Source organism: Mirounga leonina, unplaced genomic scaffold, assembly GCF_011800145.1.
Source record: "Mirounga leonina isolate KUSES-001 unplaced genomic scaffold, KU_Mleo_1.0 Mir_166, whole genome shotgun sequence".
Taxonomy (NCBI): domain Eukaryota; kingdom Metazoa; phylum Chordata; class Mammalia; order Carnivora; family Phocidae; genus Mirounga; species Mirounga leonina.
Genome location: NW_023270418.1, coordinates 14,013,582 through 14,035,048, shown reverse-complemented (window position 1 = coordinate 14,035,048; position 21,467 = coordinate 14,013,582). Strand labels below are relative to the sequence as shown.

Genomic DNA, 21,467 nt, shown 5'->3' with positions numbered 1-21,467 from the left:
GCCTTCCGCCTCGTCCGCCCCGCCCCCGGGCTGCCCTCAGCGCCGCCCGATTGCAGCTGTGGCCTCACCACAGAGGGGGCTGAGCCCAGACTGAGCGCGGGTCCCGAAGCCGCGCGAAGGTGGGAGGCCGTGGTTCTCCTCATCCGGACCATGTCGGGCTGTCACGCTCCGGAGGGAGACTGCGGCTCGCGGGGCCGCGGCGCGCAGGTAGGGGCGGGGCCGGGAGGTGAGGCGCTGGTGACACGCGGCGGCGGGAGCTGGGCCCCGGCCCGGGGTGCCCGGGACCCGTGCGGACGCGACCCCGCTCTGCGCCGCCCCGGCTCCCCAGGCCGACCCGAGGCCACGGCCCCGCCGCGGTCCTGCTCCCGGGGCTGGGCTCCGACGGCGGGCGCTGAGCGCCGGGCGCCAGACACTTTAAAGGGGAAATAACGGAGGAGAGCGCCGGGAATCTCGAGTGTGTTTTGAAACAACTTTTGGGGGGCAATAAGGCCAAACTAGGCAACGGGAAGCACTGAGTGGAAATGAAGCTAAGACTGTTTGCTCCCGAGCTTATTTTCTGCGCCCTTGGCGACCAGCCCGACGTTTGGCAGGCAGTAGGCGCTCTGGAAGCGGTGGCCAGATCGGGGCTGTGTGCAGTAGCCAGCGCTTTCCCGCTCTGCCTGCCTCAGTTTAGAGTGATTATGGGATGAGCATAGAAGCTTTCTTCCTTGGGCAGGAGTCAAAGGAAAATGCACCCTCGGGCCGCATCTGCTTTTCATTCACTGGGTATACTCACCAACAGTTTAATGGAACACCAATGTGCTCAGGGATACAGCAATGATTAAGACAAATGGCCTGGCGTCTGGAGGAAAACCAGACGAATAAACAATTACAATACAATGTGAGAAGCCCTGCTTCAGAGGCAGGGAAAGCCCCCCACCCCAAAATTAGCCCTCTTATTCCCCCTGTTATTCTTTCTTAGGACTGAAGGTCCGAATTAAAAAGTAATAACACATGGGAGATTTTATTGCAGAATACTTGTCAATCTCGTTTGAATAAGTAACTCCCCAGATTACCAAAGACGACTGTGAGGATGGAATGCTGGACAGGGACAGTTGGATGGGAAGGGGGGAGACATTGGATACAGGACAGGTAGCTAGGCAGGTGTGTGTGGCAGGTGAGGAAGGGAACCTGTTAGTAGAATGTTGCTAAGATGTTTCAATAGCCCATGTGTTAATGCCCCAGGTAAATAAATCGTGGTGAAATAAAGTCTAAAAGCAATCCCTTTATCAAGGCATCTGAGAATAGACGAAAATTCTCAAACCAAACACTGCTGACAGACAATTCGGTGAACAGGCATGTTTAGTTCACTCGTTCATAAAAAATTTGAGCCAACCTTTCAAAATGGAGAACACTTAAAACTTTAGAACATCTGATGGCATTGGGCTTGTATTCCTCCATGGGGTCTAGATTGAGCTGACTAGTGACTACCACCTAAATGTGCTTGCCAGGTTACCACAGCTCCACCACTCACAACAGATTTGCATATGCACTTAAATAAACCACTTCCTGTAAGCTTGGTTCAGCCCCTGGGCCACCAGTTTGTAACCTGTGATATAGGACTTTTCTTAATGTAGATGTGATCTTAATCCAGTCAGTGTTTATTGAACAAAGCACTGTGGTAAGTATATCGCTATATCAAGAGCATGTTCCCTGCCCTTCAGGGAGCTAGGCTTAGCTGGGAAATAAACCAAGAACTGCTTCTATTTTTTAATTATACCTTACCTATCACAGTGTCCTATATGTGTTAACCCTGAATAATAAATATTTGTGCTTTGATATTATAGTAACACAAGGTCTTCCAATATCCTTCCCTCTGTTTTCCTTGACCTCATCAGATCTCCACCCTCCCCTCCACTCTAGCAACCCATTCCCACGGCCATATCCTTCCCCGCCCAACCACTACCCCTTCAGCCCACACTTTTTTGGGTGAAGGATTTTTCTTTTTTACTCATACAGGTCTCTGTGTGTAGCCTCTATCATAGGATCCTCCATCCTGTATTAGAAATAATTGCCTTTACTTAAATGCCTCCCACTCAGAACCCCCAAGGGATGGAGGGGTGTCACTTGACATATACAAATACTATTGAGTCCTACTGCAGCTAGCTCCTAAGCACCTCATGGCAGCCCCCTGAGGAGCTTCCCTTCACATTACCTTAAGTGACTATCCCCAAACCTCACCATCTCACCCCATCCTCTCCTCCAAGCCTGTTTTGAAGATGACTTTGCCTCCAAAATCACAAAGAAAATGAAGCTATTAGGTGTGAACTTCTTAATTTCAATTTCTTCCTGTTACCACCTACGTTATAATGTGAAGGTTAAGAACAAGACATCTAGAATCTGACTGCCTTTGCAAATCTTGGTTCTGCCAGTTGCCATCCGAGTGGTCTTGGACACATTAATCTTTCTTAGTGTAACACAGTTGTTATAAGGATTAAGCTAAGTTGTGCATATAAAGCCTTTAGTATGTGTTCTAAAACAAGTATTCAATAAATGTTAACTATTTTTGTTATTAATTGTATTATTACACATTTTCCTGCATCTTTCTTCTTCCTCCTGTCTAAGATAAATACCTCCCGGGTCTAATTCCAACTGCTCTGTCTCAGCAAAGATTGACCTATTTATTAGGCTTTTGTTTTCCTATGCCATAATCTCTCCCCTTTCCCTAATTTTACCTTTTAGCATGTAAAGAAAACTCTATGTTAACTAGTTTCCCCTTCTGTTCCCTATCCACTGCAACACTATAGAAAGAGTCCTTAGAATTCTCTGCCTTTCAGTTTTATTCACTTCTTCACCCACTGAGATCTGGCTTCTACACCCAGTCTATTGAAACAATTCTTACTTAAGATCATGGTTGACCTAATTTACAAATACAGTTGGCCTAGCAAAACCCCAGCCTAAGATGAACCCTACTAACTATGATTTTTGTGATTGCACTGAGCTGCATTCCTAGAGAAAACTACACAACTACACTGCCCAGCCTCGCTTCATCTTCAACATGTCAGCCTCAGATTGGCACTTAACACTGCCCAACAACCATTCTGGGTTTCCCCAGTACTTTACTGTCCCACTCCCTGAGATGACTGACTTATACCTTTTATTATCTTTTCAAACCTCCCATACCCTGTGCTCACATTGTTACTCAGCTGATGACTTTGTTTATACTTAAGAAAATAGAAGACATTGGATATGAACTTCCCTTCTACCACAAAACCTACCAATCTGCCTAAACCTGAACCCATCTTCTCAGTTCTCAAGATGGAAGAAGCCCAGTCCCTCCACTTGTGCTCAGGATCTCCCTCCCCTCTCACATCCAGAAGTTGTTTCTCTCCCTCTCCCTGTCTCTCCTACCATGAATCCATTCCCTCTCAGCAAGACCGTTCTCATCAGCATGGCTTCCAGGCCCCTGCAAACTCATCTGCGCTTTCCTTGTCAGTACTCTGCTCGGACCACCTGGCCTTTTTTTTATTCCTTAAACATGTCAAGCACTGTCTCACTCCAGGGCCTTTACATCTGCTGTATTCTTAGGGTGGAGTGCTTGCTGTTCCCCAACACAAAACCTTGCATGTGAGGGGCACCTGGGGGGCTCAGTCAGTTAAGCATCTGCCTTCTGCTCAGGTCATGATCTCTGAGTCCTGGGATTGAGCCCCGCTCAGTGGGGAGTCTGCTTCTCCCTCTCCTGTCTCTCCCCGCCTTGCTTCTGTTTGCGTGCGCGCTCTCTCTCAAATAAATAAAATCTTAAAAAAAAAAAAAAAACCTGCGTATGCAAACACACTTATCACACACTGTTTTCTTCACACTTTGTAGGCCTTAGATCCTCACGTGCCCAGAGAGGCTATCCTTAACCACCTCAATCAAGTCAATCTCTGCTATGTTTCTATAAGTTCCTAGTTTGTTTCCTTCTTCCTACCTATTATAATTTATTCTTCTCTTTGCTTTTTCTTTTTTTTTTTTAAAGATTTTATTTATTTATTTGACAGAGACAGAGATAGCGAGAGCAGGAACACAAGCAGGGGGAGTGGGAGAGGGAGAAGCAGGCTTCCCGTCGAGGAGGGAGCCTGATGTGGGACTCGATCCCAGGACCCTGGGATCATGACCTGAGCCAAAGGCAGACGCTTAACGACTGAGCCACCCAGGCGCCCTCTCTTTGCTTTTTCAAAACTACCCTCCAGAATGTAAATTTCTTTAGCGCAGGGACTTGGTCAAGAGTTCACAGCCAAATTGCCAGGAAATGCTTGGCATACTCCCACTGTGCTTCATTAAGACTTAGCTCAGCCATCCCCTCCTCTCTGAAGCTTTTCCCAACTCCTGCTCTTTCCCACCACTAGCTCTGCCCCCCCAAGCAGTAGCTTCTTTGGACTGTCTTGTATTCTGTATTGCTTTGTCCTTTCATAACTTCTTTACTAGAGTGAGCTTCTCAAGAGTAAGGATTTTTATCTTACTCAATATTCATTTTTTCAGGGCTTGCAGTAAAAGTTTTCTGAATGAATGAATGAGAAGGCTCTATAATACCAAAGGAGAAGTATATAAAGCAAATGCCGTGGCACAGGATTAGAGGAGGGAGTGATCATTTCCTGCTGGGATGATGACAGAAGGAATCCCAGGTGAAGTGGGTAGGGAGTGTGGTATAAAGGCCTACAAGCAGGAGTCTGATAGCTAGAGTTGGGATAATTGAAAATCCAGCATGAGCATTAACAGTGCAAAGAAAAAAAGATGCACTTGCTTAGCAAGAAAATAAGTCTTAGTTAGCTAGTGCTCCATAACAAATACCCCAAAACTTAGGCTTAAAACACAAGCACTTACTGTCTCACAGAGTTTCTGAGGATTAGGAATCCAGGAGCATTTGGCTCAAGGTTCTGGTTCAGGGTTGCTCATAAGGTGGCAGTCAGACTGTCTGCTGGAGCCACTGTCCTCTCAAGGCCTGACTGCAGCTGGAGGGTCCACTTCCAAGCTTGCTCATGTGGTTGTTGGCAGGCCTCCATTCCTCGCTGATTTTTGTGCATACACCTCTTCACCACATGGCCTTCTGCGTAGGCCGAGTACCCTTACCACATAGCAGCTGGCTCACTCCCCCGGAGCAAGTGAGCCAAGAGAGAACACCCAAGACAGAAGCTGCAGTGCTTTATAAGCTCATGTCAGAAGTGACCTACTATCACTTCTGCCCTTATACTTTAGTCTGTTGGTCACGCACGCCCCCATACAATGTGAGAAGGACTACACACCGGGGTGTGAATATCAGGAGGCAGGGACCATTGAGAGCCATCCTGGAGGTTGACTACAACTAGGCTGAACAGAACTGAGAGATTTATATAAACATAAACTGAAAGAAAATATTTGAAAAGGTAAAGTGGGGCAAGAAAGCAGAAGGACTTAAGTAACAGACTATGGATGTGGCATTTGTGCATTCTGTGATTGGAGGAATGGGGTTCAGTGATCAAAGTAGTATATTCTTTTAGTACCAAAAGGAGAATGGAGGCTAAGCTAGAGAAGAAGGAGAGGAAGAAGAAATTGTAGGCAAGGAGACTAAATAGGGAAAGATAACCTTATTCCTCCCCAAATGTGAGTCCCTGAAAGAGTTTTTACTCAACTGTTGCAAAATAGAAAACTCAGGATAATGAAAAAGTGAATTTCACAAAATTAATGCATTCAGTTTGAAGGACTACCTTTTATTCTGAGATGACCCTACTTTTTTATGTTAAAAATGCATTTTTTTGAAGAAGGTGATAATAGATGGTTAAATGTAATAAGTGTTCTAACTTGGCAACCTTATGACAGTCCCTAAAATTTAAACAACAACAAACTGCTGGCCTATCTAGGGAAGTCTGGAAATCACGGATACAGATTATTAACGTAAGGAAACTGATACCCAGAAAAGGTCACTGACTTGCCTGAGGGCACTCAGCTAGTGGAGGGTCATAGCTGAAGCCAAGCTTCAGGTCTTCTCATTTCTTCTAGGCAGTGCTCAGCTGACGTGAAGAAGAGTTTTTAAGTATGGTGAAGGCGAAAGGGAGAAATAGGGCTCTGAGTGGAGGTGAAATTGCAAAGAAAACCAGTATGCACAGAGAGGAGAATGAGACAGAGAGAAACAAAGCCCAGGGACTGAGAAAATGCTGACAACGTGGCTGTGCCTGCATCCAGTCCCTTCCTCAGGCCAGTGTCAAGAATTTTGAAGGACTGAAATGAGCAAAAAAAGATCACTAGGTGTTTTAGGGCCATCTTGGAGCTATTGTGCAACCCTGTAAACTGTAGAATGCTGACACAGTGCAGATGATTATTGGTCATAGAAATGCGAGCTGTATTCTGGACATTCAATTTGTTGCTGCCTGGAAGATATTGTCCAGTTTTTCCTTATTTGTAAATCTAGGATTCCTGATTACTTTATAGGGGTGTGTGTTTTGCATTCTCTTTGGACACAGTTGTATCATCTTTCTGGTTCCGTCATTAATTGATGGGTTAAATAATTCTTTCACACGTTTATTTTATAGTTGTGTGAGAGTCCCCCAGGAAAACCTCTGTCCAAGCAGTACATGTCTCTCTCATGCTTAAATTGAAAGAAAAGGTGGGGGAGGGGATTAGAGTCATTGTTGGCTGTGAGCAGGTGTCTCAGTGACAGTAGAGTTGATTTCCTTAAAACAACTGGATTGAAAAATTGGAAAAATAAAGTGTTGATTCAACTGCTTTTTAGACTTTAATGTTTTTAATAGACACAAAATACTGTTAAATGTTTCTCCCTCACAGTATAGGACCTCTACTGTAAGAAATTGATTATAATCCATTTTTAGATATGTCTTTCAACCTTTTTACTCTGATTGAAAAGCCAGACATAACAGTAACAGACAAGTAGTATTATTGACATTCAGGGGAGAAGTAAATGTTAACTAACCTTTTTCCTTCTTGTCTATTCTTATTGAAATGTATGTTCTGATATTTTCTTCCTTACCATTCTGAACAATTTAGATGACTGCATTTTACCCAGTATACCTGTTAGTTCCCACTGCTCAGTGATTATTTTCCTTGAAATTGTAATTTTGTGGGTTTGAACAGTTGAATGAAACTTTATTAACAACAGCTGCCTTATCATTGTTATTCCGGTAGCACGAAGCGGGCTAATTGCTATAATAACTCAGTACTGGAAAAGACAAAAGGAAAAGGGGAGAGACCCATAATAACAGACCATTTTCTATAATGTTTGCAACTTGCTATGCAAATTGATGGTTTTAAGGATTGGAAGACTGTAGGAGTCTTCTCATTAGCTGTACTTTAATGTATAATTAAAATATCATTTATATCACTAAAAAAGGAAATAGCAAGTGACACAGGGCATGGATAATTCTGGCTAGATTTTATAAGGGCAGATATAAGGAAAGCCAACACAGCATTCTTATTATTTTTAATTCAAGAATTCTTAACACATTAAGAATGGGAAGGAAGGCAAAACTCCAGTTATAAAATAAGTAAGTCACAGGGATGAAAAGTACAACATGGGAATATAGTCAATAATATTGTAATAACATTATATGTTAACAATGGCAACTATATTTATTGTGGTAAGCATTGAGTAATATATAGAACTGTCAAATACAGTATATTGGACCCCCGAACTAATGTAACACTGAAAAAAAATGGGAGGGAAACTAACATTGACTGTGTCACATATTGTCCTGGATGCTTTATCTTCATTATTTTCTCTTTTTTAAAAAACTTATTCATCCCATACCTGGAAGCCTATAGCACTGTATCTCATTTTAACCCTCATAATGTTTTCATTTTATGGATTAGTAAAGTGAAACCCAAAGTCATATAAGCAATAAATGGTATAATGTAGGTTTGACTTTATGTCCATTAACTCCAAAGCCTGTGTTGATTCAGAACTTTAAAAAATGTTAACATTCCCATGTTCTTAATTTTATATTTTGAAGTCTACTCCATCAAATTATCATTTATAATAAAATACAATGTATATGTAAAATATTAACAGTGAATTTTGGAAAACACCATAATTTCCGAAAGCCAGTTAAATACCTGAACATTTGGTCTGTTCAGTAATCATCCTCTTTGGACTCAGAGATGTTTTTCCCCTTTACTCAGTGCCAAGATTTATCTAGGCAAGCTTCCTTGCTATGCTTTTGTGCACAGAGGGTCTATGTCTTGTTCACCCTTACCTTGAGGGTATAGCCTGTTGTCTGGTCTCAAACCTGTGAAGGGATTTTTCTATCAGGTACCCCATTCTGAGCACATCCTGTGTTTTATCTCATGTTTCTAGTGGCTTGCATAGCTATAAAATTGGAGCTTAAGCTCACCAGTGTTCTGCAAATACTTTCAGGGAAATTACGACTTCAGAGCTTCCTTCCCAGGTAGATTCACCCTGGTTTCTTTTATGGATACTGTCAAACCTTACTTTCTTGCCAGCTCCGCAATTTAATTTGAAATGTTTTTAAAAAATTTATTCAGTAATTTTAGTTGTTTTCAAGTTAAGAGTAGTATTTCATACTGCCAAAAATAGAATTTAGTGTATTTCTTTATTATTGTTTTTGTTTTCATTAATTTTCATTTTAAAAAATGGGGGAAACATTGATTTTTTTTCCCTAAAGAAGTAATCATTAAACTTAATAAAAATAAGCTCTTATTTTAACTTGACTTACTGTGCTAATCATTTCACAATATAGACAAATATCTACTCTTTATCCACTAATATAATGTTATATGTCAATTCTACTTCAATAAAAATACATAAAGCTCAAAATTTATCCCAACATGCATACATTTGTTCCTGTACACACATATCTTCATAAAAATGAGCCCAGAAAGTATTCATTATGATTGCTTCTGAGTGAGTCCTTTCCATGTTATTTTCTTGAAATTATATTCCATAGTGAGTAGATACTGCTTTTGTAGTAAGAGAAAACAATGTAATCACTGGAAAAAAAGATTTTAGAATAAAAATAAAATTGAAGCCAACACAGAATATGAATACATAGCTGTCATATGTATATCATGACTTAATTGAATAAGATGTTTTGTGTAAAGAAATTCGCTGGACAGACGGAATCATGTTCCTCTCAGCACTAGATACTGTTTCAGCCATTGCAATAGACACATATATACTAGGCGTTTCCCCACCTTGTTCTTGCAGCCTGTCCCATAGTGTTGGACTAAATGGCCCTATTCTGAATAATTTCAGGTTGCCAAAATAACATAGTAGATCTACCTTCTAAACATTAAAAACAAAGTATGTTTTATAATAGTATTTTCCCTCATGGTACCTTCTCTATGGTAGATTTTCTTAAACTTCCTTACATTGGCTTTTTAAAAAGATTTTATCTATTTGAGAGAGAGCACAAGTGGGGGGATGGGAGAGGGGCAGAGGGAGAGAGAGAGAGAAGCAAACTCCCCTATAAGCAGTGAACCCCTCACCCCATGTAGGACCCAATCTCAGGACCCTGGGATCATGACCTGAGCTGAAGGCACATGCTTCACCAATTGAGCCACCCACACACCCCCTTACATGGGCTTCTTAACAGAGATGTCAGCTAGAAAAGTCACTTGATAATATAATATCTATTGGAAAAATCATTATCTTCTTTTTAAGGACAAGGAACATCCAAGATACCTGATCCCAGAGCTTTGCAAACAGTTTTACCATTTGGGTTGGGTCACTGGGACTGGAGGAGGAATTAGCTTGAAACATGGGTAAGTTTGGGGCTGATTTCATTTTGGGAATTGTCTATATAAGTAGCCCAATGAAGAGCCTAATATGTGTTATGTCTAAAGAATACCTGGTGCCCAGTTTTATGTGATACTGAAAATATTTAGTTTCTAAATGGAGAAATGAATAGTTGCATAACTGAATACGTGTGCAGAAATTGTAGATACAATAAATACCTAAGGGTTTAAGAACCACAATTTCTAATCAGAATAATTTGGTCCTCAGTCTTCGGAGTACCAAAGTTAAATAACATGTTGCCAACTATGTTTATATGGCTGGAATTAGAAAAGGTCCCCTCTAGGTGGACAGGATTTGTTTTAAAGGTTTAGAGACATATTTTAAAAGTCACTTAAATACAGGTGACGAACCATCAAAAATACTAAAAAAATACATTTTATTAAGTCAAAAGACAGGCAATATGCCTTTCTAAATGCATCATGTGTCATCACTAATGGACAGCACCTGCTGGTCTTTGTTGCTCAGAGGACAAAACAAGAGGGACTGGCTGAAACCGAAGGAATGAATATTATTTAATTGTTCATGAGATTTATTCAGTGTCTTTCCTCCAAGAAGATGAGGTAGTACATAACCTAACAATGAAAATACAGGTTGTGGAACCTCATTCTTTTCAGTGTTTCCGGAAGAGGATGAATTTTTTTTCTCCTGAAATGTTTTAGGAATAGTATTGTCTGGAGGCTGAATGTTAAACTGAGTAACTTGATTTCTTTATCCTAATTCACTTTCTTTAACAAAATTGAGTAACTATAACACTTGTATGATACTGAATATATACAGTAACACCCTCTAGGAGGCTCCATTTCCTAGAAAGGAATGGAGCGTAAAATTTAATCAGAACATCTAGAACAAAAGGGGTTTTTCAGCATTCCACAAGATGATGCCAGTGAAATTTCACCTGCTTCAAATTACCAAGTAACTCACGGGATATTAATTGAACTGTGGGCAACACTAGGGGGCCTTAACTGTCGCAGTTACGTGTATAGGGATGCCCTCTGTCTGGAAGGGTCATGTTCCTCATGGGACATCGTACATCCTCTGTGCCTCCTCTCTTACCATCACCCCGTGTTCCTGTGTCATTTCGGTACTTTGCCAGTTTTCAGGTGATTTTGCCAAAACTTCCAAGTTGACCTGTTCAGAACAAGGCCCTAAGATAACATTTTCATGTATCCTCTTAGTTGTGTTCCCAGTAATTTGGTTTCTCAGCTGTATTTATGATAAATCATACTCTAAACATTGCCTTTAGTTAACTGCTTTTTATTCGCATATGCAGAAAGTTTATGTATGTACAAAATAGAGCTTTCTACCCAGCTGAGTTACAATAACCATTTTCTAAGTGGCTCTTTTAAAAAACAGCCACATTCTTTATCATAAAGACATAAAAGACTGTGTTCTTTCTAGAAGAATTTTGTTAACCCAGGCACTGAAATTGTGGGTGGTCACTCTAAAACACTCACTGGCACCTTTTAAAATTAAATGGTTTTTACAGCACTACAATCAATTTATGGGGACATTGCATCATAAGCAAAAAATGCTTTGCCCTCAGTTAGATTCTTAATGGGTAAGGAGCTCCTCCTGGAGGTCACAGGTGGAAACAACCACAATTTTATGGCATTGGAATTTTATTAATTTTGTGCTTTACAGAGTAAGATGGGTAATTTGTAGTAAAACGTCCAGTTTTTTTCCTAATATTTAAATGACTTCATAAACCCCCATCATTAACTTTATCCACTATGTTATTCTCGTGTTGTTAGTGAAATTTTGCTTTTCTTTGTCTGAAGCTTAAAGCAAATAAATTTGGAATGAAGGATAAACCCAATAGATTGTGTTTGGGAATATAAAATTTACTGATTCCAAGGTTTGGCTGATACCATTCTAGATTATGCTACTTGTGTGTAGTCACAAAAGATGTATATAAAAGACACCTTAAGATCCATATGAGCGTTAAATCAGAAGGAGGAAATGGAAGACCAAGAAAATGACAGTAATCATAAGCAATTCCAAGATACCCAACAGCCACTGTGTTTAGGTTGGGTCATTATCATTCATATTTAGCATTTCCTGTTTTCATGGTATGTTATCGTCGTGTGTCAGAGACACTAATCCTATGGCATGCTACTAGAATGAAAATCAACCCATACTGTAGACAAGATAACTGAGGCATATAGTAAGATTTACATTTTTTAAAATAACTAGACAGTAAAAAAAAAAAAAAATAGAAGCAACTGAACACAGATATATTATGAACTCTTGAGTTTTGTCCTCTTCCTTACCAAATAGTCAAAGAGCAGAGAGTATGGAGAAAGAAATTCAAAAACTTAATGCCTTCAAATTCAAAATGCTTTTTGATTGCAGCTTACAGCACCAAGTAAAGACCTCACTTCTAATCTTTGGCATATTTCCCTTGTAAAATAAAGGCTCTATTATCTTCCTATTTTTATCCAGATAGTTCCTTCTTTGTAGGTGAAAATGTATTTTTTCCACAATCTATTTAGCTAATCTTTTAATTACCCAAGGTGATCAGTCCAAACTGATTTTTGTTTTCAGAAAGGCAGCAATAAAAACAGATTTAGATTACCAAATCATTTGAATAAACAGAATACCCTGGATTTTTCCACTTTGTAGATGGATTTTATTTACCAACAGGCTGTTTTGAACTTATTTGGGTCTGTTCCCAGATTGCATAAATTTCTCCACACACAAGACTTACCCTACAAGTCCACTGACTTCGTACCACACAGGATTCTCGAAATGATTCCATGTTACCCAAGGACAAAAGATTTGGATCCCTGGTATTTGCAAAGGGCCCTTTTTTAACAATATGATCCCTACCAATTCCACTGATTCCGGAGGAATGCCACTCCATGTTTTCTTATGCAACAAAGCCTTATGTAAAGTGAGCTATGTCGTTGTGAAAACAAATGATTGGATATAGCTTGCTGTGCTTTGGATTTCTCTCCCATTTTCAGGCATTTATTTTGTAGACCTTAGTTTACAAATGGACCCTTAAAGAAACTTTCATTTTTGTCAGTTACAAATCTATAGGTTTATTAATAATCCCAACAGGATTGATAGCTTGATTCAATATAGGCCATCATCCTCATTTTCACTGGGGAACAGTTAATATTCAGTCTCCCTCTATCCATGGCTCAGGGGCAAAAGCTGGAGCGTGCAGGTGCTGGGATTTCCTTCATTTGTATGTGGCAGCTTTTAAAACCCTCTGGCAGCAAGTGAAACTGATAAGGACCTTTAGAGAAGATTTTGAAATTAATTTCCAAATCAAATTTGAGAGTACGTTCTGATAAATGGTATATTATAGCATCTCCCTTAGCACAACATTCTATAACAGAAAGATCTCCAGATGTAAGCATGCCTTTTATATTTTTAACTTTCTGCAGTTGTTTTAGCTTTATTACCAAATATTTTCACAAGAAAGATATGCTTTTCAAATAGGAAGCATATATTCCACCCAAAAAGTAGCTGTGTTAATGCTGTAATTTAATAAACTGTCCAGCAGGGGTCGCCGAACTTCATGTTTTATAAGAAGAGCATTTCAAGCAATAAAATTAAACTCGATCCCTTGTAAGACAGAGATCTACTCTTCATGAGAATATTTTCTTCTGATTGGATTTTATAATAACTATTCCATGTATAATAAGATAAACTGCTTACTCATGCTTAAAGATGCTAAAGACTTGTGTTTTCACAGTTGTATTTCCCCTAACCAGATAATTCTGATTATCCTTGATTTTGCACTGTAAAAAGAAATAAAGAAATATATATGAAAACTATCAAAATTTTACTTTGTCACCAGCACTATAAAGACATTACCAGTAATTTGGTATTCTTTCTATACAGCATATACCATTAATTAAATCAAGCAGCTTTCTGTGTGACTTGATTTATAAAGAATATTGATGATTGGACTGCAAGAATACACTTGTCCTTGGTCAAAAGCAGAAGAGTTAAATAAATGCCAATTTCTTTATTTTGTGTTACCAGTAATGAAATCTACATTGCTCCTTCAGGAGTGCAAAAGGAACGGATTCAGGTATGTTAAAGGGATCCTTCTTAACTCCAAATGCCTTCTCTTCTCTACTTGACTACTGTTTTGTGAAAGGGAATTAATTTTAAAAGTTTTAAGGGGGGGTTATAGTGTTATAATTTAAATAATCAATAAACATTTGATAAGTAACTATTAACCATTTTTTTAAGGTGATTAAGTAATCTCCATGCAACTAATATGTTTTGAATTCTCATTCAACCTCTAGAGGGCACAAGGGAATAGTGCAATCTTTACAAAGTGATTATAATTTTGCAGCATTATAGCATCTTTATCAGGCTAGTAGGGTAGTCACATTGATAGTCTCAAATGGACCAAACTGGCTCATATTTAACAATAGCAAAGCTATTCCAATCTAAAGTTATAAAACTTTATTTCAAATTTTTGAGAGGTCTCATTCCATATTAATGCTTAGGAGACTCAAAAGCTAGTTAAAACAAACATCTCACACTTAACTTCTAGCTAAGGCATAATGCTTCATTAATGAAACATTTAGATTGTAGTTTGTAATAAGCCCTGGCAAGGGAAAGTCACAAGTTGGAAGTATGCACTCACTACTAGGAAAAATCTGCATCTGCTTAACTGCTTGAACTTTAAAATAATATACCTTATTGAGGTGAACATTTCTGAGTATCAGTTAAAACGTTTCTCAGGAGATTAGAAATTCAACTCTATATTTTTCCTCATATCATGACATAAAAAAAGAACTGTAGCACCCATCTCAAAATGATGATTTCTTTGTATAGCTTCTCTGAAATATAATTGTGAAATTGCAGGGAAAATCTAAGAAGCTACATGAATGAAAACAGCAATATTATTACATACATATGAAATTTTCCATATCAATTGTTTCTTCAAATTCTAAAGGAAGAATTTTAACTCTTGAGAATATTTTTATTAGTAGAAACATTTTTTTATTTCTCAAAATGGCTTAAAGAGTTTCAAAGAGAAACTACATATGGATATTTAAAATAGGAGTTAAATATGCATACATATATATTAGCACACACAAGAAAAGGGACACTTCTAAATGATATTGTATAAGCCTTTTTTTTTTCTTTTTCCCCCTCTATAAACAGCCTGAAGACATGTTTGTTTGTGACATCAATGAACAGGACATAAGTGGACCTCCGCCGTGTAAGAATCTTAAAAAAAGCCAGTGTACTCCTCTTTTCATGAATGCTTACACAATGAGAGGTAGGCAGAAAATGGATTGAACGTAAAGAATATTTGCTACAGAGTAGATTCCCTAAATAATTGTAATTATTGTTGTAGTTACATTTCTTGAATACCTACTATGTGTAAAAACTTTAAATATGTTGGGGCACCTGGGTGGTTCAGACGGTTAAGCGTCTGCCTTCGGCTCAGGTCATGATCCCAGGGTACTGGGATCGAGCCCCACATCAGGCTCCCTGTTCTGTGGGGAGCCTGTTTCTCCCTCTCCCTCTGTCCTTCCCCCCCAGCTTGTGTTCTCTTTCTCTCTCAAATGAATAAATAAAATCTTAAAAAAAAACACCTTTAAATATGTTAACACATTCAGACCTCAAATCAGCCTAGTGGAAGGTCCATTGTTACTCCATTTTATATACCAAAGGACAGAGGATCTGGGAGATTTTCCTAAAATAAATAGCTAGTGAGTATTGGGGCCAGAATTTCAACCTAGTATGACTCCACTAGATTGTCAAATTGACTAAATACTATATTTACAATCAGATTCCCACTTCTAGTTTAGAGTTAAACCTCTGGGAACTTGTAGTAGAAGTAAGTCAAATTATAAATGAGGGGAAATTGTGGCCTTTACTTTAGTAGGACTGGTCCTCTCTTTTTTAAAAATGTACTGTACAAGGAGCGCCTGGGTGGCTCAGTCAATTAAGCATCTGCCTTCGGCTCAGGTCATGATCTCAGGGTCCTGGGATCGAGCCCCTCGTTGGGCTCCCTGTTCATCAGGGAGTCTGCTTCTCCCTCTCCCCTTGCTGGTGTGCTCTCTCTCTTTCTCTCTTAAGTGAATAAATAAAAAATCTTTTTAAAAAATGTACTGTACAATAAAAGTAGGAGTCTTATTTTAATTCCCAGAATTTGCAGTAGAAAATCAGTCTGGAAAGGTTGAACCTAGAGGACAGTATGAAAATAGAAAATTATAACTGGCTCAACCATAGCAATAAAGGCATTAGAACCGTGCTTTAATATAGCCACTGAATGAAATCAGGATTGAGTCTGTGATCATGCTATGTTCTGTTCCTGGACTTTGTCCGCTGCTCCTAAGAGGGCAAAACCTCAGGAACAGATTCTAACAGAATGAAGCCCCTTTCCCAGCAAAAAGCTAAATAAACTTCCAATTGCAAAAATAGCCATTACTGAATTTTATAGCATACAAATCCTTTTTAGGTAAATCCATTACAATTATACCTTAAAATCCCTACCACCCCTTATGCTACCAAGACACGGCCTGCACTATGAAACCCAACTCACTGATTACGGGTCACACTGACCCTGAAGTCAAATCCAAGTGCTGCCACAACTATCTGTGAACATAGACAAGTTATTTCACATCTCCAAGCTCCCCACTTCCTTGACCATCAAGTTGGGGAGAGAGAATTTCTGTCTATGGTTGTCGTGATGACTTAAGAGCAAGAGGTAACATATAAAGGGGATTTGTCCAGTGCCTGGCACAGAGGAACCCCTAATTAAATGGTACCATTTTGACTATGGTCTCCATGATTATTACAGCTGTACTTCAGACCATCTAAAGCTATTTCTTGAGCACGTGTGAAGTATTGTGCATTGTCCTGATGCGGATAAAGCTTAAATGCCTTTTACTTTCCAGCTTCTCTATTACCATTTCTCTCTTCCTCCCTCCCTCTCTTCCTACCCTCCTGTCTATTGCCAACTTATGATTGTGTTATAATCACATATTATATATGTGTATAGAGGGGGGAAAAAGAAAAAATGATTCCATGCCAAGAAAAACAAGTTCAAAATCATATACAAATAAATGTATTTATATATATATACACACACACATATATATTTATATATATTTCTTTAAAAGGTAACATTTTGGGGGCGCCTGGGTGGCTCAGTTGGTTGGGCGACTGCCTTCGGCTCAGGTCATGATCCTGGAGTCCGGGATCGAGTCCCGCATCAGGCTCCCTGCTCAGCAGGGAGTCTGCTCCTCCCTCTCCCGCTCCCCCATCTTGTGCTCTCTCTCTCTTACTCTCTCTCAAATAAATAAAGAAAATCTTAAAAAAAAAAAAAAGTAACATTTTGCTTTCACTGAGCATGTGACTTTTTTTTCTTCCTCCAGGAGCAGGTGCAGTGATTCATACCCACTCAAAAGCTGCTGTCATGGCCACCCTTCTCTTTCCAGGACGAGAGTTTAAAATTACCCATCAAGAGATGATCAAAGGAATAAGGAAATGTACTTCAGGAGGGTATTATAGGTATTTTTTTTCTATTTTTGCTTAAGTAATTTGAAAAGTATTTTTCTGTCTTTTGATAAAGAAGCTACTGATCTTTCTATGCCTTTAATGAGATGTTGTGGGATCTACGTTAAATAATAGCCCACTTACTATTATTACTATTATACAGATTTCTTCTCAGTGACACAAATCAGATGCCTCCCCTCCTCCTCCCCTACCCCAACTTGGTAAATTATTAGCAACACAAATAATGAAACATTTGTCAGAGTAAGGTGAAAAACCCTTGGCTGAGCTTTCTATAGAGACAGAAAGATTATGTTCCGTATGGAATCACCCAGAGAGCAAGATCCCCTCACCTTCACTAGGTCTCCGGGAAGCTTCAGCCCTTACTAAAGTCTCTACTTCATCTTGACTTAATTTAGTATTTCTAGAACATTTTCGTATTTATAAAAGTTGTACACTTATTTCAATTAAGTAGATCTCTGTATTTTTATAATTTTTCAGTATGGAAAGTGGCATAGATGGTATAGAACCTTCTAGATAAAGTCAAATAAATCCACCAGCCCACCAAAATGTAGAATTATTTGCCAATCTACATGGGAAGAAACGTGTTCTCAGTGCTCAGGTACAAGCTAAGTATTTCATTTGAACGTATTGGCATTCTTATTTCTGAGCTTATTAATTTGCTAAAGGGCCTGATTCTACCTTATCTAGCTTAGAGGAAATGGGTGCCAGTTTTTCTAAAGTGTTCTGACAGCAATATCTTATTGTTACTCCACGTCGTAGAATGTACAAGTTTAAACTAGTGTGTCAAGAACTTACTTATGATTTAATTTTAGTTAATATTTATTGTATGCCTACAGCATTCGTTAGCACTGTGGACTACCTATTTACAAAAGTTTAATGTTTAAATTATGAAAGTGTACATACTAAAGAAAGTATAGCCCCACACTGCCTTTTCCATTCTGGATCTTGAAGGAGAGGCATTATGTGTGCTATTAATTTCCTCAGCACTTGATTCCTTTGGTGAAGAGATAAAAGTAGGTCGGAAGGAGGCGTGAACAGCTGCCTAGAGGAACAGCACAGTAGAATTCCACAGCCTTCGGAATTCTGGGGGGAAAGGAATGTCATGAATGATGTCATTTCTTATGCACCATAACATACACATTTCATATATTATTTTAAATGTTTCAGAACTTAAAGAATACAAACTTTTTTGCAATGTCCTTTGCAATTCTCTTTGAGCCTGGAAATCAGTAACAGGGTCATTATCACCACTCAGGAGGCAGAGATATATCTTTTTTTTTTTTTTAAGTCCATCTTGAAAAACAAAAACTTTCAAATACATACCTAATTCTCCTCAGGGGAGGTTCCCATATGTAAGTGTAATTGTCCTCTCTCCTGGCAGCAACACGCCGGTGGTAGAGTGAAAAGAACTGTTTAATGATCAAAGGACCATCCTGGCTCTGTTCCTGATTTAACTCAGAAGGATTAGTGTTTTGTCTGTAAAGTGGGTGATCGGATTGAATTTCAGGTCTTCTTTTGCTGTGATACTATTGTACCCCAAAAAAGATGTCTGACTATTCAGTATAGGCTTGAGGGAGATACATGTTTGTGATTCTCTTGGCCAATATTAGGAAAGATTTGGGATTAGCAATTCATTCCTTCCATATTTAAGAATATTTTTTAATTACTTCTCTTTTACTTAAATGAGATAATAAGGGGCGCCTGGGTGGCTCAGTCATTAAGCATTTACCTTCAGCTCAGGTCATGATTCCAAGGTCCTGGGATAGAGCCCTGCACTGGGCTCCCTGCTTGGCAGGAAGTCTGCTTCTCCTTCTCCCACTCCCCTTGCTTGTGTTCCTGCTCTCGCTGTGTCTCTCTCTGTCAAATAAATAAACAAAATCTTAAAATAAATAAATAAACATCTCCATACATGAGAGCTACTTAACCTATACCTGTCCTGAAGTTGCAACTTTTGATAAAACTATACCTAGAACTTTTTTATTGTTACGTTTGGCCATTACAGAGGTAGTAAAAAAGCAGATGTTACATTAAAAGGCAAGAGAAATCCATGTAAAAGGGAAAACGTGTCTAAGTTCAACATGAGCAGAAAGGAAAACGCTTATTTATGCCGATTTTATCACATGTATTTCCTGAAAACAAGACGGAAGTAAAAGAATTCTAATGCCACAGACTTGAGAATGTTCTGAAAATATTATCACACCATTAAGAGTTATTTCCAGAAGGTTCTTGCTATCCCGGTGCCACAAACCACATCTGTATTTATTTATTTGCCTGAGACACACTTTGGGGTCTTGCAGAGATAAAAGAAAAGGATTTTGTATCTTTGGAAAATTCATACTTAATAAGCAGTTAAATTGTTAATCCTTTCTATGCTTCTGGTTATCCGATCTATCATTTCCCATCTCCTGTTGAAAATATTGTGATTGTCTCTGCTTCAAGGAAATACTCGTATGATCTTGATCATTTCTTTCTTAGGTTTTGGTATCCTATACAAATTTCTGCCACTTATACTTAGAATAATACCTGCCAAATTCCCAAGACGTCTTTTGATACAGCAGTTTATGCAAGATATACAGAATAACATGCAACATCTTGTCCATAATTTGGAGTGGCTTTCAGAAATAAAGAGAATGTCTAACTGGTCACTTGAAAAAAAAATTATAAACTTTACATATGAATACGTTTGTTTTAATGGGGAAAAAATGGCTTGTTTTGTCCTATAGGTATGATGATATGTTAGTGGTACCCATTATTGAGAACACACCCGAGGAGAAAGACCTCAAAGAACGAATGGCTTGTGCGATAAATGAATACCCAGACTCCTGCGCGGTCCTAGTCAGGCGTCATGGCATGTACGTCTGGGGAGAAACCTGGGAGAAGGCTAAAACCATGTAAGTAACAATCACAGGACATTTGGGACAAATCACCACACTGTAAATGTGAAAGGGAATGGAGTATGTTTTATGATTTGAAAGGAAGTAGGATTTTGTGTGTGTGTGTGTGGGTGTGTGTTGTTGGTCAGATTGGTTTAATTTAAGTAGCTTATTAGGTCTAGATATTTGATTTGTATTATGTATTCATTTATTAAGAAATATTTATTGGACAAGCTATGATTTGGCAAGGCGCTATGCACTTGACAAAGAAGGAAATACAGATCTCATTCTCCAAGTTTAAGGCTAGAAGGAAGAATAAAGCTAACCCAAGTTATATAATGATTTGCTACACTTATTTCAAAAAGTGACACATGGTAGGAAACTTAAATTTATGTAAGTAGTATATTTTAAACTCCCTTTTATTTCCTGAGAAGCATGTAATATGATTGCATGATTCAGTAGGATTCCTTTCCATGTTTTAATAATGCTGGGGGCAAAAGGAGAAAAATTTGGCCTGGAATTGAGAAAAAAAAAATGCACGAGGAACAGAGTTGGCTTGATAGAGAGGAGAAATGTGATTGGTAGGATTGGAGAACTCTGTTTCACTGAGACCTTCAATTCTTTGCTTTTTCTTTTATAGGTGTGAGTGTTATGACTATTTGTTTGATATTGCTGTATCAATGAAGAAAGTCGGGCTGGATCCTACACAGCTTCCAGTTGGAGAAAATGGAATCGTGTAAGACAAATGAAAGTTTAATGATATACACAAAGTTTATCTTGATTATGACCAAAATGAAACTCGACTATTCTTTTTAATGAATTGAACATTTCCGTGATACTATTAATTTGTCACTAAGTGCTGAAGATGACCACCCTGAATCTGTTTGGACATTGGACATTATTTGCTTATATTCTTGTAATTTTAAATGACAATGCAGTGGAATAAAATATTTCATAATGAATGGTTTTTTGTTTTGTTTTTTTAAAGATTTTATTTATTTATTTGAAAGAGAGAGAATGAGAGAGAGCACATGAGAGGGGGGAAGGTCAGAGGGAGAAGCAGACTCCCCACCAAGCAGGGAGCCCGACGCGGGACTCGATCCAGGGACTCCAGGATCATGACCTGAGCCGAAGGCAGTCGCTTAACCAACTGAGCCACCCAGGCACCCCTGAATGGTTTTTTTTTAACGTTTACTTTTAAATCCTTAACAGCAAAATATTCTCCTTTAAATTCCTTTCTTATGTGTACTCCCAGAGAATTCCTCTTATTCTTTAAAGTTACTGATAATATAGACTTGATGAGAAAATTTCCATTTGTTACGAAA

At 38.8% G+C, this 21,467-nt stretch overlaps 1 protein-coding gene across 2 annotated transcripts; it reads left to right on the top strand.

Moving 5' to 3' along the window:
• The first annotated feature begins 8 nt into the window (after positions 1 to 8).
• Positions 9 to 21,104, top strand: APIP (APAF1 interacting protein). 2 transcript variants are annotated; one of them, XM_035012552.1, is made up of 7 exons: positions 9 to 207; positions 9,629 to 9,729; positions 13,763 to 13,811; positions 14,903 to 15,020; positions 17,128 to 17,263; positions 19,993 to 20,160; positions 20,783 to 21,104. In XM_035012552.1, the coding sequence occupies exons 1-7, from the start codon at positions 151 to 153 to the stop codon at positions 20,880 to 20,882; spliced, it is 729 nt and encodes a 242-aa protein (XP_034868443.1). In that variant the 5' UTR covers positions 9 to 150; the 3' UTR covers positions 20,883 to 21,104. The 2 variants fall into 2 exon arrangements, with proteins under 2 accessions (XP_034868443.1, XP_034868444.1); XM_035012553.1 differs by lacking the exon at positions 9 to 207 and having other exon boundaries at positions 9,640 to 9,729; positions 13,619 to 13,811; positions 20,783 to 21,093.
• The last annotated feature ends 363 nt before the right edge of the window (positions 21,105 to 21,467 follow it).

What these genes read in the sequence shown, in the direction of transcription:
- APIP (XM_035012552.1), top strand. Translation starts at nt 151, where the DNA reads ATGTCGGGCTGTCACGCTCCGGAGGGAGACTGCGGCTCGCGGGGCCGC. An exon ending in TGCAAAAGGAACGGATTCAG is followed by an intron (nt 13,812 to 14,902) that starts GTATGTTAAAGG and finishes CTCTATAAACAG; the next exon opens with CCTGAAGACATGTTTGTTTG. An exon ending in GAATGCTTACACAATGAGAG is followed by an intron (nt 15,021 to 17,127) that starts GTAGGCAGAAAA and finishes TTCTTCCTCCAG; the next exon opens with GAGCAGGTGCAGTGATTCAT.